This window comes from Diachasma alloeum, unplaced genomic scaffold, assembly GCF_001412515.2.
Source record: "Diachasma alloeum isolate Michigan unplaced genomic scaffold, Dall2.0 Dall_scaffold_00340, whole genome shotgun sequence".
In the NCBI taxonomy this organism is placed as follows: domain Eukaryota; kingdom Metazoa; phylum Arthropoda; class Insecta; order Hymenoptera; family Braconidae; genus Diachasma; species Diachasma alloeum.
This window is the reverse complement of record NW_021680479.1, coordinates 123,880-151,531: the sequence shown is the minus strand read 5'-3', so window position 1 is coordinate 151,531 and position 27,652 is coordinate 123,880. Positions and strand designations below refer to the sequence as shown.

At 34.4% G+C, this 27,652-nt stretch overlaps 4 protein-coding genes across 4 annotated transcripts; all 4 read right to left on the bottom strand.

Moving 5' to 3' along the window:
• Window positions 1-2,219: 2,219 nt before the first annotated feature.
• On the bottom strand, window positions 2,220-8,950 carry LOC107040704 (serine protease HTRA2, mitochondrial). The gene is made up of 7 exons (XM_015260907.1): window positions 8,538-8,950; window positions 6,935-7,058; window positions 6,699-6,785; window positions 6,053-6,247; window positions 4,099-4,249; window positions 3,848-4,016; window positions 2,220-2,711 (listed from the first exon to the last, which is right to left on the bottom strand). The coding sequence occupies exons 1-7, from the start codon at window positions 8,948-8,950 to the stop codon at window positions 2,549-2,551; spliced, it is 1,302 nt and encodes a 433-aa protein (XP_015116393.1). The 3' UTR covers window positions 2,220-2,548.
• Window positions 8,951-10,877: 1,927 nt separating this feature from the next.
• LOC107040709 (neurophysin 1) lies at window positions 10,878-12,522 on the bottom strand. The gene is made up of 3 exons (XM_015260911.1): window positions 12,337-12,522; window positions 11,115-11,319; window positions 10,878-11,056 (listed from the first exon to the last, which is right to left on the bottom strand). Exons 1-3 carry the CDS (start codon window positions 12,463-12,465, stop codon window positions 10,956-10,958), a joined length of 435 nt encoding a protein of 144 aa, XP_015116397.1. The 5' UTR covers window positions 12,466-12,522; the 3' UTR covers window positions 10,878-10,955.
• Window positions 12,523-12,681: 159 nt separating this feature from the next.
• On the bottom strand, window positions 12,682-17,851 carry LOC107040702 (rRNA N6-adenosine-methyltransferase ZCCHC4). Its single transcript, XM_015260901.1, has 5 exons — window positions 17,708-17,851; window positions 15,728-16,269; window positions 14,347-15,040; window positions 13,068-13,250; window positions 12,682-12,932 (listed from the first exon to the last, which is right to left on the bottom strand). The coding sequence occupies exons 1-5, from the start codon at window positions 17,781-17,783 to the stop codon at window positions 12,706-12,708; spliced, it is 1,722 nt and encodes a 573-aa protein (XP_015116387.1). The 5' UTR covers window positions 17,784-17,851; the 3' UTR covers window positions 12,682-12,705.
• An 87-nt stretch (window positions 17,852-17,938) lies between these two features.
• Window positions 17,939-26,428, bottom strand: LOC107040734 (isocitrate dehydrogenase [NADP] cytoplasmic). Its single transcript, XM_015260951.2, has 3 exons — window positions 25,967-26,428; window positions 21,447-22,087; window positions 17,939-18,629 (listed from the first exon to the last, which is right to left on the bottom strand). The coding sequence occupies exons 1-3, from the start codon at window positions 26,162-26,164 to the stop codon at window positions 18,059-18,061; spliced, it is 1,410 nt and encodes a 469-aa protein (XP_015116437.1). The 5' UTR covers window positions 26,165-26,428; the 3' UTR covers window positions 17,939-18,058.
• Between the last annotated feature and the right edge of the window lie 1,224 nt (window positions 26,429-27,652).

Here is a 27,652-nt window from a genome sequence, read left to right as displayed (position 1 = left end):
CGATCCAAGTGCTTGATATTTCGAAGGATCGATGAAAATATATAAATATTACTGGATTCAGTCGTAGTTTGACCCTCGTGGCCCTTATTCTGACCCTCATGACCTAGATTTCTGAATCTAAGGGCCACCTTGTGATCCTTGTAATCCTTAATCTGACCCTCGTGACCCTTAATCCGAGTTATATAACCCTGAATGTGACCCTTGTAACCCTTAATCTGACACTTGTGACCCTTAATCTAATCGCTTGGGGCTCATGGCCCCCTTGCACACCGGAATATTCAATTTTTATTCGACACTTTGAATATCTCACGCATCGGATTTACCGCACATTTTTCCTCGAGCCAAGTGCTTGATATTTCGAGGGATCGATAAAAATATGTAAATATTACTGGATTCAGTCGAAGTTTGACCCTCGTGGCCCTTATTCTGACCCTCGTGACCCTCGTGACCCTTGTAACCCTTAATCTGACACTTGTGACCCTTAATCTAATCGCTTGGGGCTCATGGCCCCCTTGCACACCGGAATATTCAATTTTTATTCGACACTTTGAATATCTCACGCATCGGATTTACCGCACATTTTTCCTCGACCCAAGTGCTTGATATTTCGAGGGATCGATGAAAATATATCAATATTATTGGATTCAGTCGAAGTTTTCCATTCGTTGGAACGACTCGAGGGGAGAAAAAAAAAAGAATTGGCAGAGGGGGAGGAAAAAAAACGTCTGATCGATTATCCAATGCACCGAAAGGCCGTTTGTACTTTCATGAGACGGTGGCCATATAAGAGCCCGAGTTCACTCGAGTACTTCGAGGAGGAAAAAACCTCAGCGCTCAAACTCTGGGAATCCTCACTCTTTCCACCTTAACGCTCATGAAATATAAATTAAAGGAAAGGAATACTCTTTCTTCGGGTGAATATCTGTCTTTTACTGAGTTTGGGGTTTATTTTGCGGTTTCGGGAGGGGAGATATTTGCTGCCGACAGTAAATACTTATGGTAAATACGGAGGTATATGATCGTAATGAAATATAAATATACCAGGGGGCTACGCCCCCGGTTCGCTCCGCCCGTCAACCCTCATATGACGTGACCCTTAATCTGACCCTAGTGACCCTTAATCCGAATCGTGACCCTTATTCTGACCCTTGTGACTTTTATTCTGAGCCTTGTGACCTTGATTCAGAACCTCGTGACCCTTATTCTGAGTCTTGTGACATTGATTCAGAACCTCGGGACCCTTATTCTAGCCCTTGTGATCCTTAATCTGACCCACGTGACCTTTAATCTGACTCATATAACCCTTAACCCTTAATCTGACCCTCGTGACCTTTATTCAGAACCTCGTGACCCTTATTCTGACCCTTGTGACTTTTATTCTGAGCCTTGTGACCTTGATTCAGAACCTCGTGAACCTTATTCTGAGTCTTGTGACCTTGATTCAGTACCTCGGGACCCTTATTCTAGCCCTTGTGATCCTTAATCTGACCCACGTGACCTTTAATCTGACTCATATAACCCTAAACCCTTAATCTGACCCTCGTGACCCTTAATCGAACCCTTATCACCCTTAATCTGAACCCTGTGACCCTTAATTCGACTTTTGTAACCCTTAATCTGACCCTCGTGACCCTTAATCGAACCCTTATCACCCTTAATCTGAACCCTGTGACCCTTAATTCGACTTTTGTAACCCTTAATCTGACCCTCGTGACCTTTAATCTGACTCATATAACCCTTAACCCTTAATCTGACCCTCGTGACCCTTAATCGAACCCTTATCACCCTTAATCTGAACCCTGTGACCCTTAATTCTACTCTTGTAACCCATAATCTGACCCTCGTGACCCTTAATCTGACTCTCGTAACGCTTAATCTAACCCTCATAATCCTTAATTTGACTCCTGTGACCCTTAATCCGACCCTCGTGACCTTAATTCAGAACCTCGTAACCATTAATGCAACCCCTCGTGACTCTCATTATTATGATCCTCGTGACCTTGATTCAGAATCTCGTGACCCTTATTCTGACCCTTATGACCCTTATTCTGATCCCCATGACCCTTATATTGACCCTTAATTACGGAATCTTCACTTCGAGTACCAAATTTTTATCACCAGAAGTCGATTTGGATTTTTATAATCTAGAGAGAAATGAAAGGAAAGAAATACTTTTCCTTCGGTTGAATATTAGTGTCTTTTACTGAGTTGAGGGTTTATTTTGCAGCTTGAGGAGGGGAAATATTTGCTGTCGGTCGACAGAAAATACCTATGGTAAATACGGATATATATGATGATCGTGTAGGCGAAGATGCAACCGACAAGAGGATACCACGCACTCGTGTAATAATGCGTCTCCATTTTATCATTCCTACTTTTATTATTTCTATCCTCTCACCAGTTGTTATGGCACATGGATATTCATGGTGCGGATGAAGCATGAAATCTCTATTGAGGCCACACCCATGCGATAATATTTAATGTTTAGAATAAATTCACGCGTTGTACATTATTTTTTTTGTATTATTCTACTTATTGATGAGGCAATTTAAGCCTCCTCCGGCTCAATTCGCAGCTCGAAAACTTCGCCGCTTCGTATGACCCTCAGGATAAGTGCACCAGGATTCTCCAAAACTTTGTAAATACTCGATGCTGACACAACGACCTCGCCATTTACGTGGGTTACGATGTCACCGGCTTTCAGACCACCACTAAAAATTAAAACCCACTTTGGAGGAATTTTTTTTACTAGAGTATCGGGTTTACCACATTTTATGAGAACATGAGTTGTTTTTTCTCAGTAAAGTGAAATACTTTGTAAAATGAATGAAGAAATTTCATCAAATTAATTTCGTTCAAATTTTAGAAATTTGTTAACTGTCGTTTTTCGCACGATTTTTAGATTTAAAATTTATTGAAAATAGTGAATTTGAATGGAAAGTCACAAAGCACCAAAATGAATAAGCTTTATTTTGAGACTGATGATCGCAAGTTCAGGCTTTTGAAAGTCTTAAAATGAATTAATCTTAATGTGACCCTTGTGATCCTTCAGCTGATCCTTGTGACCCTCATTTAGATCCTTAAACTAACCTTTGTGATCTTTAATCTGACCCTTGTGACCCTCATTTAGATCCTTAAACTGACCTTTGTTATCCTTATTTGGGCCCTTAATCTGACCCTTGTGACCCTCATTTAGATCCTTAAACTGACCTTTGTTACCCTTTTTTGGGTCCTTAATCTGACCCTTGTGACCCTCATTTAGATCCTTAAACTGACCTTTGTTACCCTTATTTCGGCCCTTAATTTGACACTTGTGACCCTCATTTAGACCCTTAATCTGACCTTTGTTACTCTTATTTGGGCCCTTAATCTGACCCCTGTAACCCTTAATCTTGTGACCCCTATTCTTGCGACCCTTGTTCCCCCTATTCTGACCCTCCTGACCACTCTTCTGACCCTCGTGACCCTTGTAGCCCTTCCTTTGACCCTCATGACCTTGGTGACCCTAATTCTGACCCTCATGACCCTTATTTTGACCCTTACGACCCTCGTGACCCTCAATTTCGGAGTCTTAATTTCGAGTACCAATCTTTTATCACCAGAAGTCTATTTGGATTTTTATAATATGAAGAGACTAGACTGCCAATTGAGCACAAACTCAACCACAATATTTTTATTTTCATTAATATTTTTTATTTTTAAGACTTCTGAAAATCTCAATCAAATACATTTGAAATCTCAAAATAAGTTATTATTCTTTTGGGTGCATCGTATTCTCAGTGTTGTTGGCCCTTTTTATCCCACAAATTGGCTTTCAGCATTTTCTTTTATGCTTTTTGCAACTTACATGTACGCCGGCGACCCTAGCATGACTTTCCACACTAAAACACCGTGTCTGACACTCGGTGGTATGTTATTATTCCTCTGCTGGAGTTCAAAGAGAATATCCGGCGTTAGAGTCAGCATTGTTATGCCCATGTACCGTCTCTTGGTCAATTCACTGGTATTTTTAATTCCTGTAATGCACGGTAAGTAATTACAGTGTAATAAATTGTTGGGCTTTTTTAAATTGAAAAAAAAGGGGGTCAGTTTTATTACCAGTGTTGTTTCTCCTTGCTTCCGCTTTCTTCAGGAATTCTTTAGCATAATCGATTGGTATCGCGAAGGAGATACCAGCCGTGACCTTCATAGCGTTTATTCCAATCGCCTCGCCGCTCAGATTCACCAGAGGCCCACCGGAATTTCCAAACTGACGGGTGGAATAATTCAATAAAAAGGACTTTTACTATTTTATTTTGTTAGCGCTTGCGGCCGGGGCGTGGGCGCCCTTTCGTTATGCCCTTTTTCCTGTCCGCTTGGATATTCCATTTTTCAATTAATTGTTTATAATAATTCCCATTGCAAAACCAATACGACCGATGAGTATTATATGTCCCAATTTATGAATGACTAAATTTTCATATTGCAATAAATGATTTGCTCATGTTCTAATTCCTACGCTCATTTAATAAGATTTCAATCATAACTACAATTCAATTCCTTCTAGAACACACTTTAGACCGTGAATTTCGGAAATTCAATGTTTGTTGATACTCTGGTAAAAGTGCGTGCCCACACTGTTATCAATTTTTAGTTAGTTCACACGGTAATTCAATTAATCTGTTGTTCATCTCATCAATATAATTCCGTGCTTAGAATATTGTCATCTCGTGTTATCAGCACCAAATGAAAAATTAAAACTTCATTTGGAATATTGAGTCACAGCTTCTTTTTATTCATATCAGAAATTTTGTATTTGGATATTAATATTATTTGTTCAAAGTGAAAAAATCGATCATCATTTTCACTATATTGCATTCACATTCTCCTATCCTTAACGTCAAAAATGTGAGATAATCTCATAATTCTAGCTGTTAATTCTAGTCAACTTTGTTCGAAGAAAACCTTAGTAAACGCAATATTAAGAAAGCTGAATTATTCTATTTTCCTCTGACCTAAATGATGTGGAGAATTATGATTCGTTTATTCATGCTTCATGAAGTGGTATTCAATTCTCTTCTTTGTTTATAATCATTCTCATTGCAAAAAACAATACCACCGATGAGAATCGCACGTCCCAATTTATCAACTGCTAAATTTTCATATCACAAATTATTTGCTCATGTTCTAATTCCTATCCTCACTGAATAAGATTTTAATCATAACTACAATTCAATTCCTTCTAGAACACACTTTAGACCGTGAATTTCTGAAATTCAATGTTTGTTGATACTCTGGTAAAAGTGCGTGCCCACACTGTTATCAATTTTTAGTTAGTTCACACGGTAATTCAATTAATCTGTTGTTCATCTCATCAATATAATTCCGTGCTTAGAATATTGTCATCTCGTGTTATCAGCACCAAATTAAAAATGAAAACTTCATTTGGAATATTGAGTCACAGCTTCTTTTATTCATATCAGAAATTTTGTATTTGGATATTAATATTATTTGTTCAAAGTGAAAAAATCGATCATCATTTTCACTATATTGCATTCACATTCTCCTATCCTTGACGTCAAAAATGTGAGATAATCTCATAATTCTAGCTGTTAATTCTAGTCAACTTTGTTCGAAGAAAACCTTAGTAAACGCAATATTAAGAAAGCTGAATTATTCTATTTTCCTCTGACCTAAATGATCTGAACAATTATGAATCGTTCATTCATGTTTCATAGAATGGTATTTAATTCTCTTTCATTTGCTAGGCGGGCTTCATGAAAATTCGACGCACGACGATTGTACTCATGGAAACCACCTTACGAAATATTGCACATATTTTTTTGAAAAAGCATTTACAGTGAATTTATCGATCGAATCAGGTCATTAGCGCCCCCGGCCTCTCTCATCAAATATTCAACCATATTTACCAACTCTCAGTCAACGAAATCAGCGGGCAATCATTCGCTTGATTATCTTTAATCAAGCCGAGGAAATATTGGAATTCACTCGCAAGCGCAACTGCGTTAATTTTCAAATTTTCATCCTCTTTGGATTGGGAAAATGAACTTACCGTGATTGCAGCGTCTGTCTGAATGTAACCCATTTGTTTATGGTGTAAGCCCAATTCGGCGCTCTGTCTATTGACGCTGCTGACAACTCCACTGGTTATTGTGTTGCTCAGGGCCAGGGGAGATCCAATTGCAACCACGAATTCACCGGGGCGTATATTTGAAGAACTACCGAGTTTCATTACAGGTAAGTTTGTCTGGAGAAAACAGAAAATGTCAGACGATTATTTAATTGCAAAAGCTGATCTATTTCAGGAAAATCAAATGGAAATACGACTCTAAATAATTAAATACTATTTTATTTTGCATATTTAATCGCCTTGAGACTGAAAAATATTCATAATTTAATTATTTATTTATTATTTATTTTATAATTTACTTATTTATTATTTACATTTTATATTTATATTTATATTTTATTATATATTATTATTCATTATTTGATTATATTATATTTTATTATATTTATATTTTATATTTTATTTTTTAATTTTTTGTCGTTGTGTTTTTATGGTACAACGCTTGTATTTTCGTTAAAAAAATAGTATCAACAAATAAAAAATCATGCAATTCACGATTATTTTATGAAAATCCAATAGAAATACGATTTCTCAATAATTAAAAAATAATAATTTATGCGAAAAAAACCTTATTTATTCGAACAGTCGCCAAATCGCTCTGCATATCGACGTCCTCCACAACTCCAGTGTAAGTCGATCCGTCCTGCAATCTTACCTTTAAAAAAGTTCATGAAAATATGAGGAGTGTCAAGCTCAATAAAAATGAGACGAAGATATTGATCTCTATCTATCGGGTTATTTGGAACAGGGAAGAGGGGAGGGAATACCTGGGACGGGAGCAGGTGTTACTGGACTTACGTTTACCTTAACTTGGGTATTTGGCTTATTAACAACCACGTGAGCATTTGTGAGGATTAATCCGTCCGAGGAGACGATGAAGCCAGAGCCGTTGCTGGTGGTTGCGGGTTTACCTGTGAAAAAGTCCATCCTATTCTCGGATTAATCATTAATTCTGGAGGATTGTTCACTCGATAGTTCGGGTTTGCAGTGAATTTTTTCGGTGTTCTTTATTATTTTTTTACATTTTTGTGACGTGACGGTAAAATGTGACACCATGAGGCGGACGATTTTCATCATTTTTTGAATGAGCATTTTTTAAATCGTCAAATTCCAATTCCAAACTCCATACGATTGATTTTCCAGGAGGTCATATTCAATACATCAAAATTTTGTTAAAAAATATTGGAAATTGCAAGAGATTTCTAGTAGATTTCCGCTTCCGAATGGAAGTTTTGTAATCGTTTACATTCAAGTTTTGGATTATTTGTGTTATATCGCCCCACTATGATCCAAAAATTCCGAAAATGAAATGCAATGAATTTTTAGAGCTCGTCCGCACGTGTTGTGCATGTGTGTACGTATCTAACAAAATTTTTCTACAATTGTTCGCTAATGAATGGATGGAATTGAATTTTTTTCCTAATGTAGGTATTGTTGAGCCCTATCGATCTCCATTAATTAAAATTTAATTCATCGATTAGTTTTTTAATTTTCGAATTTTTTCGAAAATCGGTTGTCCCACGGCAACTAAAAAAAATGTTCTGAATTGATTGAATGATGGCTCAAAAAATTTGTTTGGGTGTCCTTTTGACCGAGTTCGAAGATGAAGGCGATAGCAATAATCGTTATTTTGATTAATTTGAAAATTTGAAAAAATTTTGTATTTTTTGAAAATCAGAATTCCGGGGATATCTTTGAATATCATGCTTCAAATAAATTCAATCGTAGCTTAAAATATTTGTTTTAATGCCATTAAGTCGAAGTTAAAAGATGATTACGATAGCTAGATTGGTTGATTTGATTTTTATGATGATTGTTGAAAATTTCGAATTTTTCATGAATTTCCTGAAAGTGAGCTTTCTGATGGTTTCTTCAAATGTGATGTTTCAAATTCATTCAACTATGTGTAAATAAAATCTTTAATTCATGAAGGTCTCTCTACAATTATTTCGTTAAACAATAATTGACAATAATTTTGGTATTAGGCATAAAATTTTTATTTTTTTCCAATGTTTTAGGCGTTTTCTATTCTCTATTTTAATCTTCTCTCTAATCTCGAAAAATGAATTTTTTCATAAAGAGATAGAACTGTAAAAAAGACAATCGGTTGTATAGAAGAAAGGGATAATAAGAATAATGATGATGATAACATTCAACTGAGTTGAAAATCTGACAAAATTAGTTGAAAAGAAATCTTATTCAATTTAATAAAATGAAATAAACAATGAATTATACGTGATAGAAGGAAATGACGTGCAAAATAATCATTCGGAAGTATATTGCTAATTTATTAGCAAAAATAACTGTACTATGTGCAACACAAGAGCAATTTCCCGCTTGTTGCGCTTGTTTGAAAAATTCATGCCACAACCCGATTGATTCAACACCGACTGCATTCGAAACTTACCTCTTCTGGTCCTTGATCTCAATATAGACAACAGATGGCGCTGATATCTCGACGACATCCGCGATGAAATTGTATTTTTCGCGATTTTGGCTGATATCAGTGACGAAAAAATTTTTACCCGCGTGAACACTCGGGAATAGCGTTGAACCGATAGTGGAAGGATTGATACACTCTAGGAATTCCCTCCTCCACTTGTACAGCAAATAACCAACGCCGAAAACAGCCCCGGATGTCAGAGCCCAGGTTAGATTGATGTTTTCCTTAGTCCCCTCGATTTTCCCTCTGTCATTACAGAATTTAGCATTTTTATTGTTTAGTAGTCGAGGGAAGGCCGACACCACCAGCGATCTGTGGTAAAAACTTTGATTTCTCTCGAGAGTAGTGGATATTACGCGGGACAAGGGCGCGGCCATTTTTCACTGTTCAAATGCCGCGAAATTGCGTCATTATTTTTGAATTTTTGAATTTGAAGACGGGGAACGCAAGCATAATTACTTATTTTCTCTTATTTACTTATTTATTTGTTTATTCATTCATTCATTTATTTAATGAAACACGAATTCAACAGCCGAAGCCAATCAATTGATTAGATTTTATCCTGGAATTCGTAGATTTATTTCGAACTTTTGGAGTCGCATTAGTCAATTTCAAGAATTTAATTTCAAGAATTAAGTAGCGAAGCAATAAGACGGTTGAAAGTAGTGTTCAAACTCCTCAAAAATAAATTTGAAATGCCTGAAACAAAAATTATTTACTATTGGTATTTTTTTACATGAATTCTAGCTTTGACGAGAGTAAAGAATTAATTCATGAAGGTCTCTCTACAATTATTTCGTTAAACAATAATTGACAATAATTTTGGTATTAGGCATAAAATTTTTATTTATTTTTTTCCAATGTTTTAGGCGTTTTCTATTCTCTATTTTAATCTTCTCTCTAATCTCGAAAAATGAATTTTTTCATAAGTGTGTTATTTTGCCACTTCTGAATTCATTGTTATCGATAATAGTGGAGTGCCAATTGAGCACGAACTCAACCGGAATGTTTTTATTTATATCAACTTCCGTATGGAATTTATTTCATATTTTCATCTTTAAAATTAAGTTATGTTTATACTACTTCAAGTCGATTTTGACTACTGGGCAGTTTTCAATGGATATCTCGGAATCTAAGAGGGATAGCAAAATTTTTGTCATGACCTTTTTTGTAGCCCTCAATTCGCTCTACAAATAAGGTCATGACAAAAATATTGCTATCTTCCTTGGATTCGGAGATATAGTACCTTGAGTATTTTTTTGCCAGTAACATGCTTTTCTACTTTTGTAGTCGAACATCAGAGCTTTTATTTGAGCCCCATTTGATCCTAAGTTTCCGAACATTTTACAATGACTTTATTATTTAAACTTTGCAGGGCTGAATTTGAATCTGGATATTAAACCGTTAAAAAACATTTTTTCAATCTAAAAAAAAAATTAGAAAATTTATTTTTGGAAGAAGATTGATGAAATAATGAAAAAATTGCAATTTTTGAAAATTACGAGCATTTTTTATAAATAATCTATAAGCCATCAATTTTCTATCGTAAAACTCATTTGTTCGGAATCATAACAAATTTATTCATATTCAGAATTATATCACAAATCAATTTTATGTCTAAAAAAATAAGGTTTCCGGAAGTTCAAACAATTTCAATTATTTGCTTATAAATAATGAATGTTTAAAAAAATAATAATTCTGCGCAAAATGTAATTTGAATGACGTTGAATCACAGATCGGCATCAATCATTACTTTAGTGATATTCTGAGAAGTTGTACCTTACAATAATTGAGTTTTTACTTACCTTCATTGAAATTCTAAAAATAATTTAATAATGGGTAATTTTAATTTCTCAATTATTGGTTGATAGAATAATTCAAAATTTGAATATTTAAGTTGATGACTGATAAAATAATTCAGAATTCAAATATTTACATTAATGACTGATAGAAAAATTCGGAATTTAAGTATTAAAACTGCCGGTTAATTTAATAATAAAAAAAATTGGTGAGTAATATTAACAATTCTTTTTCAAAATTTAACTGTAATTAAAAATTATGATTATGCCGATGTCGGCGCTGAATATTCCTGATTTTTTCCAAATTGTTCTCACGCAATTCACTTGACAAATTTAACAATTGAAAATAGTTGAATAAATAACCTGTACTAAACTACAAAAGACACTTGGATATCCTCAACCCGTTTTACCCCTTCGCCACTGAATTTAATTTCATCAGCAATTCAAAAAATAGCCCCGAACTATTGACTCAAAATTAAGGGAAAATGAATGAAAACAAATTAGATGTAATCATCAATTTGCAGATTTATTTAGAATTCAACACCGATGCTCCAATAATAATGCTTTTCAATTCGATCAAGTTTTATTGTTCATTCTCCGGAGAAAGCCTCGAGTATTCCTGTCCAATTTTCCGATCGTTGAATTCATCACTGATTCTGCAGGACGAATCCACATGACAGTTCTCTGCAAGAAACAAATAACATTTCTTGGAGCTATCGAGACGATGTGTGGGATGTTTTACCTTGTGAACAGCAAATTCCATTAGCAGCACATCTGCCAGTATTGTCTCGACACATGGCGAAGCCTGCGATGCATGGACGAGAGTACAGACTCTCGGTTCGACATTTATAGGTCTCCGGAGTGCCTATAAAGCAGCCAATTGCTGTTCCACAGCAGATATTAGGGCCGAAGCACTGGCCTTGATGTCCAGGGCCACAGCTAGGGCACTTGAAGGATTAATTATTATTAATTTTTTCAATTTTTCCTGAGGCGAGAGCGCAGGAAGTCTAAGACAGATCGCAGAATTTTTGTTTCCGAATGGAATGCCGGTATTGTTGAGCCCCATTGATCGCCATCAATTAAAATTTAATTCATCGATTAGCTTTTTTAATTTTCGAATTTTTTCGAAAATCGGTTGTCCTGCGATAACTAAAAAAATGTTCTGAATTGATTGAATGATGGCTTAAAAAATTTGTTTGGATGTCCTTTTGACCGAGTTCGAAGATGAAGGCGATAGCAATAATCGTTATTTTGATTTATTTGAAAATTGCAAAAATTTTGTATTTTTTGAAAATCAGAATTCCGGGGATATCTTTGAATATCATGCTTCAAATGAATTCAATCATAGCTTAAAATGTTTGTTTTAATGCCATTAAGTCGAAGTTAAAAGATGATTACGATAGCTATATTGATTGATTTGATTTTTATGATGATTGTTGAAAATTTAGAATTTTTCATGAATTTCCCTGAAAGTGAGCTTTCTGATGGTTTCTTCAAATGTGATGTTTCAAATTCATTCAACTATGTGTAAATAAAATTTTTCTGTTAACATTTTATCGAAGGGCTGAGGGGAGAGATAGAACTGTAAAAAAGACAATCGGTTGTACAGAAGAAAGGGATAATAAGGATAATGATTATGATAACATTCAACTAAATTGAAAATCTGACAAAATTAGTTGGAAAGAAATCGTATTCAATTTAATAAAATGAAATAAACAATGAATTATACATGATAGAAGGAAATGATGTGCAAAATAACTATACTATATCCAATACGAGAGCAATTTTCCACTTGTTTTGATTGTGGAAACATAATTTTTGGAGACTTTGAAGAACATTTCAGTAAGATAATACACATGGCTCTTAAGATGGAAATATTCCCGAGTCAAGCGCAGCAAAATACATTGATGACAAAAAATTGCATTCTTTTTTAAAAGAGAATACCACGAAGTGGGGAAAAATACCTCTGCAGCCAGGCTGTGCAGCGAGAGCAATGGGTTCTCACCCCTTTTGCCCCCTCGGGGGCAGTTCGTGATGAGACAGGCGCAACTAACGCAAACTAGCGCAGAAATGATCAAAATTATTTTCGACATGTTTAAAAGTTTGATGCGATTCGTTGACTATTGGCGCGTGGTGCTGACAGTGCCAAAGTTGAAATTGTACTGCTGCAGATTCATCGGGGAATTCTATATTTATACAACTCAGGGAGATTTCAAATTCCCGGAGGGGATTTCGCATGGGGGTGGCCACAATGGAGCACTCTAAGGATTATGATAATTATTTGTCATTGAATAAAAAATGCAGCACTGTGGAATTTTAAAAAGATGGTTTATTCAGTTCTTATTTTTCAATTGTCGTTTCTTCAATTTTTTGCCCCTCAAATCTCCATTCGCAGATTTTTCCTTGGAGGTTTGGGATTTAATTTTCTTCTGTTTTTTGCTCGGCACTTCTGGGGCGACTGCCTCGATCTTGACTTTTTTCTTCTTCTTCAGGGAGAGATCTTCTTCGTTCTTTCGTTTTTTAGGTGAACGGAGGACAGGACAGTCTTTTGCGATGTCATCTGGAAGAATAGTTCATTTTCATTTAATTTTCTGTGAAGTTCAGCAATTAAATTTTTAATTAGTGATTTTTACACTAATTTTTTGTGATTTTTAAAATGAATTTGAATAATTGCAAATGATGTTCAGTTTCTTACTCCTCAAATCTCCATTCGTAGATTTTTCCTTGGAATTTTTTAATTTAATTTTCTTCTGCTTCTTGCTCGTCACATCTGGCGCAACTGCCTCAATCTTCATTTTCTTATTCTTCTTTACGGAGAGATCTTCCTTCTTTCGTTTTATGGGTGATTGATCTCTAGGGCAGTCTTTTGCGATGTGATCTGAAAGAATAATTCACTTTTATTTTAATTTTAAGATTTTTTTTCAATTAATCAACATTACGAAAATTTACTTCAACATTTTAATTATCTCAAATTCAATCCAATATGACACTCATTTTTTCCAGAATCTCGTAATTAGAATTGAAACTTTCATTTTATTACCAAAAAAGAAAAATATTCAATTCGATTGAATTGAAAAATAATAATAGTAATAATAATAATCATGAAAACTAATTAAGGGTTTTTTAATTGGGTTTTTGGTTCAATTAAAAATTCTAAGAATTGAAGCACGGGCAATATCTGGAATAAATGGAGAAAGTATGACTGTTTTCAAAAATACATTCATCTTGCGTCGAAGAGAATTGAATACCATTCTATGAAACATGAATAAATGAATCATAATTGCCCAAATCATTTAGGTCAGAGGAAAATAGACTACTTCAACTTTCTTAATATTGTGTTTACTAAGGTTTTCTTCGAACAAAATTGACTAGAATTAATAGCTACAATTATGAGGTTATCTCACATTTTTGACGTTAAGGATAGGAGAATCTGAATGCAATATAGTGAAAATGATGATCGATTTTTTCACTCTGAACAAATAATATTAATATACAAATACAAAATTTCTGATATGAATAAAAAGAAGCTGTGACTCAATATTCCAAATGAAGTTTTAATTTTTAATCTGGTGCTGATAACACAAGATGACAATATCCTAAGCACGGAATTATATTGATGAGATGAACAACAGATTAATTGAATTACCGTGTGAACTAACTAAAAATTGATAACAGTGTGGGCACGCACTTTTACCAGAGTATCAACAAACATTGAATTCCAGAAATTCACACTCTAAAGTGTGTTCCAGAAGGAATTGACTTGTAATTATGATTAAAATCTTCCAGTGAGCGTAGGAATTAGAGCATGAGTAGATCATTTATCGTAATATGAAAATTTAGCAGCTGATAAATTGGGACATATGATTCTCATCGGTCGTATTGCTTTTTGCAGTGAGACAAAGGGGCATCAACACCCTTCGGGCGGCGCTACTTAAATTAAAAGAAGACTAATGTCGCTCTGAATGCATAAATACCTGTTCCACAACATGTAAAACACTCGCCCGTAATTTTCGGCTTAATTCCACAGACGTGTTTCTCGAGAACACATCGTTCACATTTATCACAGTGTTTCCAAGTAGGTTTAACACATCTGTTACAAATTTTACAATGTCTGTAGCGTCTTCCATCCTTCGATGTGCATGATTTACATAATTTACAGTGTTTATTCTCTCTCGCCACCCACTTATCACATCTCTTGCACCACTTGTACCCGTCCTCTGGTAATTTCAGTAAATTTAACGATACATTTGTGAATATACGAACAGGGGAGCCGTACTTTCTACCACTCGAGCCTGTCACGAAGAGAGGATGATTTTCATAATCAACTTTGTAGTCTGACATCTTCAGGTCCTTCAGACCTCCATCGACCCCACGGGGATTCGATTTATTCAGCATTATGGATTCCATGAAATATGGGAGTACGAAAAATATCTTCAGTGTCTCGTTATTATCGAGTTTATTCAAAATCCTGTGGGAATCGGTTATTGACTTTATCGTCTGGGACATGAATTCCACTCGACCACCGAATGGGGGGTCACAGACCAGAAATATATTCTTTCCATTGTCCTGGGTGAGAAAATCATTAAAGACTTCTTGGGATTCTTCGGTGAAGAAGTGGTTGTTGAAGAGATTGTACCAGCAGAAACTCAGAGGTCCAAAGAAATTGTGCTAATGAGTAAAACAAATTGACTTTATTTTTCACAAGCTTTTGCACTGAATTGTGAATTAATTTTTTTAACATTTTAATGCTTAATTGTTTACGAAGTATTTAATCGATTATTTTTGAAAAAAGACTTTCTAATTTTTGTTCAGGTTCTTTTAATGTTTCTTGAAGCTTCGAAAGAAGAATTAAATTAATTTAAGAATTAAATTAAATTTTTCAACTTTTTAATTCTCAATTGTTTATGAAGTATCTCATCAATTATTCGTAAAAACAGGCTTTTTAATTGTTGTTCAGATTTTTTAAAGTTTCTTGAAGCTTCAAAAGAAGAATTAAATTAAATTAAGAATTAAATTAAGTTCTTTAACATTTTAATTCTGAATTGTTTATAAAGTATTTCATCAATTATTCTTAAAAACGGACTTTCTAACTTTTGTTCAGATTCATTTAAAGTTTCTTGAAGCTTTGAAAGAAGAATCAAGTTAAATTACGAATTGAATTAAATTTAACATTTTAATTCTCAATTGTTTATTTAGTATTTGATCAATTCTTCTTAAAAACAGACTATCCAATTTTTTTAAATATTTTTTTAGAGTTTCAAAAGAAGAATTAGATGTAGAATTTCAGAGTTTAAATCGCAAAATCATTGCAAAATCTTCAAATATTTAAAAAATGGCAATTTTAATTTTACTTACGTATCTCCCATCAAAATCGAGTAGAAGACTCGTCATCTTCTCATGATTCTGTGTAATATATTCATGTATTCGAGGGGCACCGATGCACAAGATATGTTTCGCTCCAGCCTTTATCAATAAATCAACGACCTCAGCTGTTGCTTTCTCCGAGAACAAGTACTGGGCCTCTTTCTTCGGGTTGGATAGGGGTTTGAGGATCTTCGTGGGGTTTTTCAATTGATCGTCAGTGACTCCAGTTGTCAATTCGTGATCCTTATGTTTGGCGATCTCGTTGACGAAGTATAGTCTGCCACAGGTGTGGCAGTATCCCCTGTTCTCTGGACGTTCAGATGTGATTTCATTCAGTCTCAAGAAGTATTTTCTGTGATTGTATTGTTGAATGAACTTCTTCGATTCCGCCTGCCACGCGTTCTTCTGGATTTTAGTCAGTTTATCGGTCTTTTCTAGGTAGAAGTTGCAGAGCTTTCGGTCTCTGCAGGCTGAGCAGGCGTAGTACTGCGTTATTTCTCCGTTTAGTCTTTTTCCAAATAATAGTGTTGGTCCTATGATTACATTAATAGCGAGATAAAAATCGAATCAAGTGGGGAATTGCTCTTGTATCGCATATAGTATTGTTATTTTTGCTAATAAATTTGCAATATGTTTCCGAATGGTATTTTGCACGTCATTTCCTTCTATCGTGGATAATTCATTGTTTATTTCATTTTATTAAATTGAATAAGATTTCTTTTCAACTAATTTTGTCAGATTTTCAACTTAGTTGAATGTTATCATCGTCATTATTCTTATTATCCCTTTCTTCTATACAACCGATTGTCTTTTTTACAGTTCTATCTCTCCCCTCAGCCCTTCGATAAAATGTTAATAGAAAAATTTTATTTACACATAGTTGAATGAATTTGAAACATCACATTTGAAGAAACCATCAGAAAGCTCACTTTCAGGGAAATTCATGAAAAATTCTAAATTTTCAACAATCATCGTAAAAATCAAATCAACCAATATAGCTATCGTTATCATCTTTTAACTTCGACTTAATGGCATTGAAACAAACATTTTAAGCTATGATTGAATTTATTTGAAGCATGATATTCAAAGATATCCCCGGAATTCTGATTTTCAAAAAATACAAAATTTTTGCAAATTTTCAAATTAATCAAAATCACGATTATTGCTATCGCCTTCATCTTCGAACTCGGTCAAAAGGACATCCAAACGAAGTTTTTAAGTCATCATTCAATCAATTCAGAAAATTTTTTTAGTTATTGAGGGACAACCGATTTTCGAAAAAATTCGAAAATTAAAAAATTAATCGATGAACTAAAATTTAATTAATGGCGATCGATAGGGCTTAACAATACCTACATTTGAAAGAACGACTCAATTCCATTCATTCATTAGCGAACAATTGAAGAAAAATTTTGTTATGTACCCACATGCACACAGATGTAGGGGAGGGTAGGATAAAATGGACACTTTTGACTTTTTAAAAAATATTCATAACTCAGAAACAGATTTATCAATTGAGCTCAGTTTAAGCTCATCACAAATTCCATTTCACGAACAATTCAACACGTCATGAATATTTAAAAAAAAGTCAAGTGTCCGTTTTACCCTACCCTCCCCTACGGACGAGGTCTAAAAATTGCATTTTCCAGAGAAAAAATCCAAAACTTAAATTTGAACGATTAAAAAGCTTCCATTTAGCAGCAAAAATTCTAGGAATTTAACTCAGCCAATCTTGAATTATTCTTAATAAAAAATATTCTACTCTGATCTCTTTTTCAAGAAGTGGATAAAATTGAGACATTTTTTAATGTAAATTACATCGACGAAAACTAACTTCTGATGATACAATTTCTTGCGGCAGTTCTTTAGACAAATGCAGAATTACCAAACCAAAAATTATTCCAGCTCAGGCCATTACTGCTCCAACTAACATACCCCACCCAAAAATAAATATTCCTTTTTATAAATTACCATGAGGACACTGCGGATGATCCTTCAGATTCCCCCAAAAGCACTCCACCCCAGACCCCGAGCCTTCAGCACTCATCTCTCCTCACAACCAAAAAATCTCACTCACAAAAACCCACGTGAGCACGTGAGTCCCCCAAGAGCGCCATAAACAACATCACATTCAGGTTAGAATCACCAGAATAAATTGTTTCAGGTTATCCAATACTCAAAGGGTAAAACAGTCTCCAAAAATTTGAAATTACAAACTTTATTTCTTACATCAGTGCAAATATCGCTTAGAAAGTACAAAAAGCACGTAAAAACAGATTAAAAATTCATAAACCCATTACAACCGACTCATGACGAGTCCCCCTACTTCCCCAGTTGTTTTTTTAAATTACCGGCGAGTTTGTCCATGAACTCGAAGGTCTCCAGGTAGTCAGACCTGGTGACGCTGCTCATTCCCTTGATGCAAATGGCAAGATCCTTGGTCATGAAGCCCTCCTCGATGGTGCTGACGCAGACTCTCTCGAGGGTCTCAGCAAAATTCTTGAGCTCTGGATTCTTGTCCAGTTCAGCACGATGAAGGAGTCCCCTAGTCCAGGCGAAGATGGAGGCGATGGGGTTGGTGGAGGTCTCCTTGCCCAGCTGATACTGCCTGTAGTGACGAGTGACGGTCCCGTGGGCTGCCTCGGCCTCGACAGTTTTGCCATCGGGGCAGATGAGGACTGAGGTCATCATCCCCAGGGAGCCGAAGCCCTGGGCGACAGAGTCCGACTGCACGTCACCGTCGTAGTTCTTGCAGGCCCAGACGAAGCCCCCCTCTGACTTCATGGCGTAGGCCACCATGTCGTCAATCAGACGGTGCTCGTACCAGATGCCTGCCGATTCGTATTTCGTTTTGTACTCGGCGTCGTAGATCTCCTGGAAGATGTCCTTGAACCTGGGGAAATGGGAATTTTATTGCTATGATGGAAGGAAACGAAGGGAGCCGAAAGTGTGAATGAAAATCAATTTTTCTGATCAAAATAAAAATCGTGAGGAATGTGAATTCTGATTATTGTGTCTTGGGGTTATTGAATTTGTGGGGATTTTTGGTTATTCTAGGCCTGTTTGAGTGAGTGACTAATTTATTCTTTGATGATCGTATCAGTTTTGCTTCCGAATGGAATCTTTGCAATCTTGAAAATTCAAGTTTCGGATTTTTTGTGTTTTATGAAGCTATTGTGAGCCAAAAAGTGAATGTGCTATTGTTCACTAATAAAGCGATTGAATTGAATCATTTTTCTCTTCAAATGTAGGTATTGTTGAGCCCTATCCAGTGACATTAATTAAAATTTAATCCATATGTTAAATTGTTGAATTAAAAAAAATTAAAGTCAACTTTCTGATGGTTTCTCAAAATATGATGTTTGAAATTCATTCCATAATATAGATAGCATCATTCTTCCATTTGTATTTCGTTTTGTAATGGGCATCGTAGATCTCCTGGAAGATGTCCTTGAACCTGGAGAAATGGGAATTTTATTGCTATGATGGAAGGAAACGAAGGGAGCCGAAAGTGTGAATGAAAATCAATTTTTCTGATCAAAATAAAAATCGTGAGGAATGTGAATTCTGATTATTGTGTCTTGGGGTTATTGAATTTGTGGGGATTTTTGGTTATTCTAGGCCTGTTTGAGTGAGTGACTAATTTATTCTTTGATGATCGTATCAGTTTTGCTTCCGAATGGAATCTTTGCAATCTTGAAAATTCAAGTTTCGGATTTTTTGTGTTTTATGAAGCTATTGTGAGCCAAAAAGTGAATGTGCTATTGTTCACTAATAAAGCGATTGAATTGAATCATTTTTCTCTTCAAATGTAGGTATTGTTGAGCCCTATCCAGTGACATTAATTAAAATTTAATCCATATGTTAAATTGTTGAATTAAAAAAAATTAAAGTCAACTTTCTGATGGTTTCTCAAAATATGATGTTTGAAATTCATTCCATAATATAGATAGCATCATTCTTCCATTCGTATTTCGTTTTGTAATGGGCATCGTAGATCTCCTGGAAGATGTCCTTGAACCTGGGGAAATGGGAATTTTATTGCTATGATGGAAGGAAACGAAGGGAGCCGAAAGTGTGAATGAAAATCAATTTTTCTGATCAAAATAAAAATCGTGAGGAATGTGAATTCTGATTATTGTGTCTTGGGGTTATTGAATTTGTGGGGATTTTTGGTTATTCTAGGCCTGTTTGAGTGAGTGACTAATTTATTCTTTGATGATCGTATCAGTTTTGCTTCCGAATGGAATCTTTGCAATCTTGAAAATTCAAATTTCGGATTTTTTGTGTTTTATGAAGCTATTGTGAGCCAAAAAGTGAATGTGCTATTGTTCACTAATAAAGCGATTGAATTGAATCATTTTTCTCTTCAAATGTAGGTATTGTTGAGCCCTATCCAGTGACATTAATTAAAATTTAATCCATATGTTAAATTGTTGAATTAAAAAAAATTAAAGTCAACTTTCTGATGGTTTCTCAAAATATGATGTTTCAAATTCATTCCATAATATAGATAGCATCATTCTTCCATTCGTATTTCGTTTTGTAATGGGCATCGTAGATCTCCTGGAAGATGTCCTTGAACCTGGGGAAATGGGAATTTTATTGCTATGATGGAAGGAAACGAAGGGAGCCGAAAGTGTGAATGAAAATCAATTTTTCTGATCAAAATAAAAATCGTGAGGAATGTGAATTCTGATTATTGTGTCTTGGGGTTATTGAATTTGTGGGGATTTTTGGTTATTCTAGGCCTGTTTGAGTGAGTGACTAATTTATTCTTTGATGATCGTACCAGTTTTGCTTCCGAATGGAATCTTTGCAATCTTGAAAATTCAAGTTTCGGATTTTGTGTTTTATGAAGCTATTGTGATCCAAAAAGTGAATGTGCCATTGTTCGCTAATAAAGCGATGGAATTGAATCATTTTTCTTTTCAAATGTAGGTATTGTTGAGCCCCATCCAGTGACATTAATTAAAATTTAATCCATATGTTAAATTTTTGAATTGAAAAAAAATGAAAGGGAACTTTCTGATGGTTTCTCAGAATATGATGTTTCAAATTCACCCCATAATATAGATAGTATCATTCTTCCATTCGATTTATAAAAGAATTTCGGAAATTATTCTCATAGCATTCAAAAATTTGTTGTTTTTCCATCTTTTGGAAAATTTACTTCCACTGATTATTTGAATTAAAAAAAAGAAAGATTAAAATTGATTCAATTATCATTAAAACGACCTACTTCGACTTCAATTTCACCGAATAAAAGGATGGTATAGATATATATTATTTCATATTTGAAATTTCATCAAATATTAAACTAACCAACAATTAATAACAATAACAATTAATAATAATAATAGTCATAATAATATTAATAATCATTGTTAATTATTATTATTAATATTATTATTATTATATTAATAATAATATTATTATTAATATAATAATATTATTATTATATTAATAATAATAATAATATTAATAATAATTAACAATTAATTGAAGAAGAAATTTCATTCATTTTAATCAAACGATATGAAACGATGAATTATGTACTATAGAAGCAGACGAGGTGCTAAATAACCATTCAGAAGTATATTACTGATTTATTAGCAAAAAAAATTATACTATACTATACTATTTTCCCCAATTTTGAAATCTCTAGTTCCCAAAATATTTCTCCTCGACATAAAAATTAATTACAAACCTTCCATCATATTTCTTCAGAATTGTATTCTTGGTGGACAGGTACAGGGGATACTTCCTGGACAGTGCGTACTGCAGAGAGCTGTGGGCAAATGCCCTGATGCTCTCATCGGTATTGAACTGAGCCTGAGCTATTCCAGCCCCTTTGAACTCGTGAACTGTGTGCTGAATCTTGTTTCCATCAGTGCCAGTCCAAGTTATCTCTAATTTTCCTGCACCAGGCACCACAAAATCCGTTGCTTTGTACTGATCGCCGTGGGCATGCCTGCCGATTATTATGGGCTCGTTCCAGCCGGTCACGAGACGTGGAATGTTCTTGCAGATTATGGCCTCCCTGAAGACTGTTCCTCCCAGGATGTTCCTGATTGTTCCGTTGGGACTCTTCCACATTTGCTTGAGCTTGAACTCCTCGACTCTCTTCTCGTCTGGAGTTATTGTCGCACATTTTATACCGACGTTGTACTTTTTTATTGCCTCAGCGCAGTCGATTGTCACTTGGTCGGAGGTGGCGTCACGGTGCTCGATTCCCAAGTCGTATGTGTGGAGTTCAATGTCCAAGTAGGGGAGGATCAGCTTGGTTTTTATTGAGTCCCAGATTATTCGGGTCATCTCGTCCCCCAGGATGTCGACAACTGGACCTGCCTGAGGGAAGGCTTTTTAATGGAATATTTTAATACATCTAAAACATTAAAATGGTCGTGACAAATATTTTGCTATCGCCCCCAGATTTTTTGTGAATGAGCGGAGTTATCTTAAATTCTTATTTCAGTATTCTCTTCTTCTAATTCTTCATGTCATGGAACTATCATTAAGTGAATTGTCATTCAAGTTTTGCGTATTATTTTGTTCTGGAAAATTATTCAGACCCTCTCAAGACTCGAATTCGTTTTCGGGTTTAATCGAGGTTCAATCAAGGCTTAATCAGTGTGTAGCTGGAATTTAATCAGGGTTTATTCAGGATTTAGCCGGAGTTTAACACGGGTTCTGTCAGAAGTTAGTCGGGAGCATGAATCAATATGAATAAGTATTCAACATAGCAGAGTGGCACCCGAGTTTAGAGATAGAGATTTTTATAACATTTGTTACTGAATATCTGAATTTGATTTTTCAATTCATCAAATAATCATCATTCAAGTTGATTACTGATTTATAAATTATTTGAAAAATTGAAAATGTTGGTTGACAATTAGTATAATAAAAATTATAATAAAATTTGAAAAATTGTACACTACACTTAATTTTATATGTAATAAAATAATTTTAATTCTGTACTGCGATTTTGTCTATCTCTTCATTTAAGAATGATGTTATTAAAAAGAACGATTTTAAAATTTCTTTAAAATTAAAAGTCTTTAAAATTTCTAAAAAAATACGGACTCCGAAAGTTGAAATAATTTCAATTATTCATTTACAAACAACGAATGTTTAAAAGAATAATAATTCTGTACAAAATGTCATTTGAATGACTCATCTGAATATTTATGATCTTCTTCAGTTTTTTTCACGCAACTTAGTTGTCAAATTTGATGATTGAAAGTGGTGGAATCTAGTGATTCTATGAATTTCTTCTATTTTATAATGACTGAAGCTGTGAAATAGTCAAATAAAACAGTAAAATGTCAATCGAAATAACTATAAAAAATTGTATTACCACATTATTTTAATTAAAAAAGTCCCTAGCTCTGCAATAAGTGCAATTGTTATTTTAAAAAACATTTGACTCCAAGTTTCCGGACATTTGACAATAATTTTATTATTTAAACTTTGCAGCTCTGAATTTGAATCTCGATATTGAACCATTGAAAAACATTTAAAAAATCTAAAAAAAATTAGAAAGTTTACTTTTGGAGGGAGATTAATGAAACAATTAACAAATTGCAATTTTTGAAAATTACGAACATTTTCTATAAATAATTTATACACAGTCAATTTTCCATCATAAAAATCATTTGCTAGGAATCGTAACCAATTTATTCATATTCATAATTTCCCCAGAAATCGATTTCATGCCTAAAAAAAAATAATAATTCTGTGCAAAATATCATTTAAACGACTATAAATATCCTGATTTAAAAAAAAAATTTCTCACACAAATTAATTGACAAATTTGATGATTGAAAATGGTTGAATCTATCCTGTGATTTATACCAAACTATAAAAAATACTTGGATACCCCAAAGAAATTCTAAAAAAAAAATAAAGAAAGACCCCACATTCTGGCTTTATAGACCCCCACAAAAAATTGAAAACTCGAATTTGAGCGATTCCAAGCTTCCTTGGACTATTCCAAAATTCTCAATGCATTCCTGATTTTTTCAAATTTTCTTCACACAATTTAATTAACAATTTGATGATTAAAAATAGTTGAATCTACCCTGTGATTTCAATTAAACTATAAAAGATACTTGGATACCCCCAAAAAATTCTAAAAAACTTAATTAAAAAAAAAATCACCATATTTTGGCTCTTTGGCTCGAATTTGAGCGATTTCAAGCTTCCTTGGCCTCTTCCAAGATTCTGAATATTCCTGATTGTTTTCAAATTTTTTTCACGCAATTTAATTAACAAATTTGATGATTAAAAATGGTTGAATCTATCCTGTGATGTACACTAAACTATAAAAAATACTTGAATAGCCTAAAAAAATTCTAAAAAAAATAATAAAGAAAGACCCCCACATTCTGGCTTTATAGACCCCCACAAAAAATTGAAAACTCGAATTTGAGCGATTCCAAGCTTCCTTGGACTATGCCAAAATTCTCAATATATTCCTGATTTTTTCAAATCTTCTTCACGCAATTTAATCAACAATTTGATGATTAAAAATAGTTGAATCTACCCTGTGGTTTCAATTAAACTATAAAAAATACTTGGATACCCCCAAAAAATTCTAAAAAACTTAATTTAAAAAAAATCACCATATTTTGGCTCTTTGGCTCGAATTTGAGCGATTTCAAGCTTCCTTGGCCTCTTCCAAGATTCTGAATATTCCTGATTGTTTTCAAATTTTTTTCACGCAATTTAATTAACAAATTTGATGATTAAAAATGGTTGAATCTATCCTGTGATGTACACTAAACTATAAAAAATACTTGAATAGCCTAAAAAAATTCTAAAAAAAATAATAAAGAAAGACCCCCACATTCTGGCTTTATAGACCCCCACAAAAAATTGAAAACTCGAATTTGAGCGATTCCAAGCTTCCTTGGACTATTCCAAAATTCTCAATGTATTCCTGATTTTTTCAAATTTTCTTCACGCAATTTAATTAATAATTTGATGATTAAAAATAGTTGAATCTACCCCGTGGTTTCAATTAAACTATAAAAAATACTTGGATACCCCCAAAAAATTCTAAAAAACTTAATTTAAAAAAAATCACCATATTTTGGCTCTTTGGCTCGAATTTGAGCGATTTCAAGCTTCCTTGGCCTCTTCCAAGATTCTGAATATTCCTGATTGTTTTCAAATTTTTTTCACGCAATTTAATTAACAAATTTGATGATTAAAAATGGTTGAATCTATCCTGTGATGTACACTAAACTATAAAAAATACTTGAATAGCCTAAAAAAATTCTAAAAAAAATAATAAAGAAAGACCCCCACATTCTGGCTTTATAGACCCCCACAAAAAATTGAAAACTCGAATTTGAGCGATTCCAAGCTTCCTTGGACTATTCCAAAATTCTCAATGTATTCCTGATTTTTTCAAATTTTCTTCACGCAATTTAATTAACAATTTGATGATTAAAAATAGTTGAATCTACCCCGTGGTTTCAATTAAACTATAAAAAATGCTTGGATACCCCCAAAAAATTCTAAAAAACTTAATTAAAAAAAAATCACCATATTTTGGCTCTTTGGCTCGAATTTGAGCGATTTCAAGCTTCCTTGGCCTCTTCCAAGATTCTGAATATTCCTGATTGTTTTCAAATTTTTTTCACGCAATTTAATTAACAAATTTGATGATTAAAAATGGTTGAATCTATCCTGTGATGTACACTAAACTATAAAGAATACTTGGATATCCCAAAAAAATCCTAAAAAAAATAGGGGAGGTTTGGGTAAAATGGGCACTTTTGATTTTTTTTTAAATGTTAATAACGGGTTGAAATGTTGATAAAATTTAATAAAAATTTTTTTCATTGCAAAGAATAATTCATTCCCTTAGTGATGAGCTTAAACTGAGCTCAACTGATAAATTTGTTTCTGAGTTATGCGTAATTAAAGCAAAAGTCTAAAGTGTCCATTTTACCCCACTCACCCCTAATTCAAAAAATCACTACATTTCGGCTCTTTGACCCCCGCAGAAAATTGAAAATTCAATTTTGATCGATTCCAAGCTCCCATTCGCAATCAAAAACATCGTGAAGGTTAAAATGTCAGTTAGAATCGTGAAACCCCCTTTGCCCCCTCATTATCGCGCTAATGTTAAAAATCTGGGGAAATCGAACGACTCGTTCCCACAACTTGTCCATTTACGTCAGATTTAAGGGTGTGCCTCGAATGTCGTCAACTCACCTTAATCTTAGCCATCGCAGCAGCGGATGCACCAAATCCCCGAACAAATGAATCCCCAAAACCTTTCGAACGTCTGGAATCGAACAGCCTTGATACTCGTGACTCGGCAATCACCGATGCACCGGGTAATCGTCCAGGGAAAGCCGAGCGAATGAATTTTGCGTTCGTCACGACGAACCCACGGGGCAGGAGGGACATGGCAACCCACCTCGCCGGCTTTATGTTTCACTCTAACTTTACCGAGTGCCCCTAGGCCTCTCTCTTTCTCCTCCCTGACGACCCGCCCCACTATGCACCTTCCCCACTCGAGTGTGTGACAACGCAGCGACTGGAAGGCTGAGTTACAAAATCATATTCATGATTTTTGTTTCGTTTTTTTTATTCCTCGGGGTCACGACACGCTCGACTCAATCGAGGAATTGACTTCGGGGCCTCGAAATGGCACTTGGCGATGGTTTATGAATGGAATTCCGGGGCCTCAGGCACCTTTGGACTGACAGGTGATAACGAAAGTTGACTTTTGACCGGCGAAATTCACTCTTCCATGAGATTTCCGTAGCGAAGCGGCTTAACTTTCAAGTCGAAGTTGACTATTACTAGGATTTCAGTGAATATCTCGGGATCTAAGGCAGGTAGCGGGATTTTTGTCATGACCTTTTTTGTAGGTCTCAATTCGCTCTAGAAAAAAGGTTTTTATGCAATTTGCGGTATGTCGCTTAGATTTGCAGATAACATTCGTTTTTTATTCAACGGTCTATTTTGAGTATTGGCCAGTTTTCAAGGAATATTATCTCGGAATATAAGGGAGATAGCGAAATTTTTGTTATGACCTTTTTTGTAGAGCGAATTGAGAACTACAAAAAAGGTCATGACAAAAATTTAGATATCTCCCTTAGATTCGGAGATATTTCTCGAAAACTCAGCTAATTCGCTACTGATTTCAGCAAAACGAAATTTGAGGATTTTTTAAAATTTTCCAGGGCTTTTTTCAAACTTGGAAATAAGCTTTTATTTATTCCAATGGCCTCACTCGGTCAACAAATATTGCTGATTGAAGATGAATTGTTTTTTAACGTTTGTTCAGTGGAATTTATTCCAAAATAAGATTTTAATAGCTCGTATTTCAATGAATATCTCGGAATCTGCGGTAGATAGCAAAATTGTTGTTATAACCTTTTTTGTAGAGCAAATGGAGGGCTACAAAAAAGGTTATTACAAAAATTTCCATATCTCCCTTATATTCGGCGATATCCCACGAAAACTCAGCTAAGAGCTAAGTTGGAAATGAGCTTTCATTTATTCCAATCCCTTCATTTTTTTTTATTTATGTATCAACCTACAGTGGGTTATTTACAAACGGTTGGATGAATATTAAATTTCAATTTGGCTTTACTTGTTGTCTTTTTGAATACAATAATTATTATTCTAGATTCTAATTTTGTTAGTTTTGATGAATTCACGTACATTTTTTATTGTGTTTGAGATCAAGGAGCGAGTCTATGGTAAACGGCCTTGGACATTTGAATTTGATTAGTTGTTCAATCATTCTTTCTCTTCACGTTGAAAATTCCTCCATTCGTTCGAAAAACATTGATGATTGAAGACTTATTGTTTTTTAACATTTGTCCAGTGGAACGAATTCCTAAATAAGATTTCTCGGCTTTCGAATATAATGGCCGGGGGGGG

Excerpts from the sequence above, each read along its gene's own strand:
- LOC107040704 (XM_015260907.1), bottom strand. The coding sequence starts at position 8,950 with ATGGCCGCGCCCTTGTCCCGCGTAATATCCACTACTCTCGAGAGAAAT. Across the intron at positions 7,059-8,537 it reads GAGATCAAGGACCAGAAGAG|GATGGACTTTTTCACAGGTA; the intron begins GTAAGTTTCGAA and ends ATCCGAGAATAG. Across the intron at positions 4,017-4,098 it reads AGCAAGGAGAAACAACACTG|GAATTAAAAATACCAGTGAA; the intron begins GTAATAAAACTG and ends CGTGCATTACAG.
- LOC107040709 (XM_015260911.1), bottom strand. The coding sequence starts at position 12,465 with ATGTCGAAAATAATTTTGATCATTTCTGCGCTAGTTTGCGTTAGTTGC. Across the intron at positions 11,320-12,336 it reads TGCACAGCCTGGCTGCAGAG|TGCCCTAGCTGTGGCCCTGG; the intron begins GTATTTTTCCCC and ends TAATCCTTCAAG. Across the intron at positions 11,057-11,114 it reads TGGAATTTGCTGTTCACAAG|AGAACTGTCATGTGGATTCG; the intron begins GTAAAACATCCC and ends TGTTTCTTGCAG.
- LOC107040702 (XM_015260901.1), bottom strand. The coding sequence starts at position 17,783 with ATGAGTGCTGAAGGCTCGGGGTCTGGGGTGGAGTGCTTTTGGGGGAAT. Across the intron at positions 16,270-17,707 it reads TCATCCGCAGTGTCCTCATG|GACCAACACTATTATTTGGA; the intron begins GTAATTTATAAA and ends ATGTAATCATAG. Across the intron at positions 13,251-14,346 it reads TTTTACATGTTGTGGAACAG|ATCACATCGCAAAAGACTGC; the intron begins GTATTTATGCAT and ends TTATTCTTTCAG.
- LOC107040734 (XM_015260951.2), bottom strand. The coding sequence starts at position 26,164 with ATGTCCCTCCTGCCCCGTGGGTTCGTCGTGACGAACGCAAAATTCATT. Across the intron at positions 22,088-25,966 it reads CTGCGATGGCTAAGATTAAG|GCAGGTCCAGTTGTCGACAT; the intron begins GTGAGTTGACGA and ends GCCTTCCCTCAG. Across the intron at positions 18,630-21,446 it reads CTGAAGAAATATGATGGAAG|GTTCAAGGACATCTTCCAGG; the intron begins GTTTGTAATTAA and ends CCATTTCCCCAG.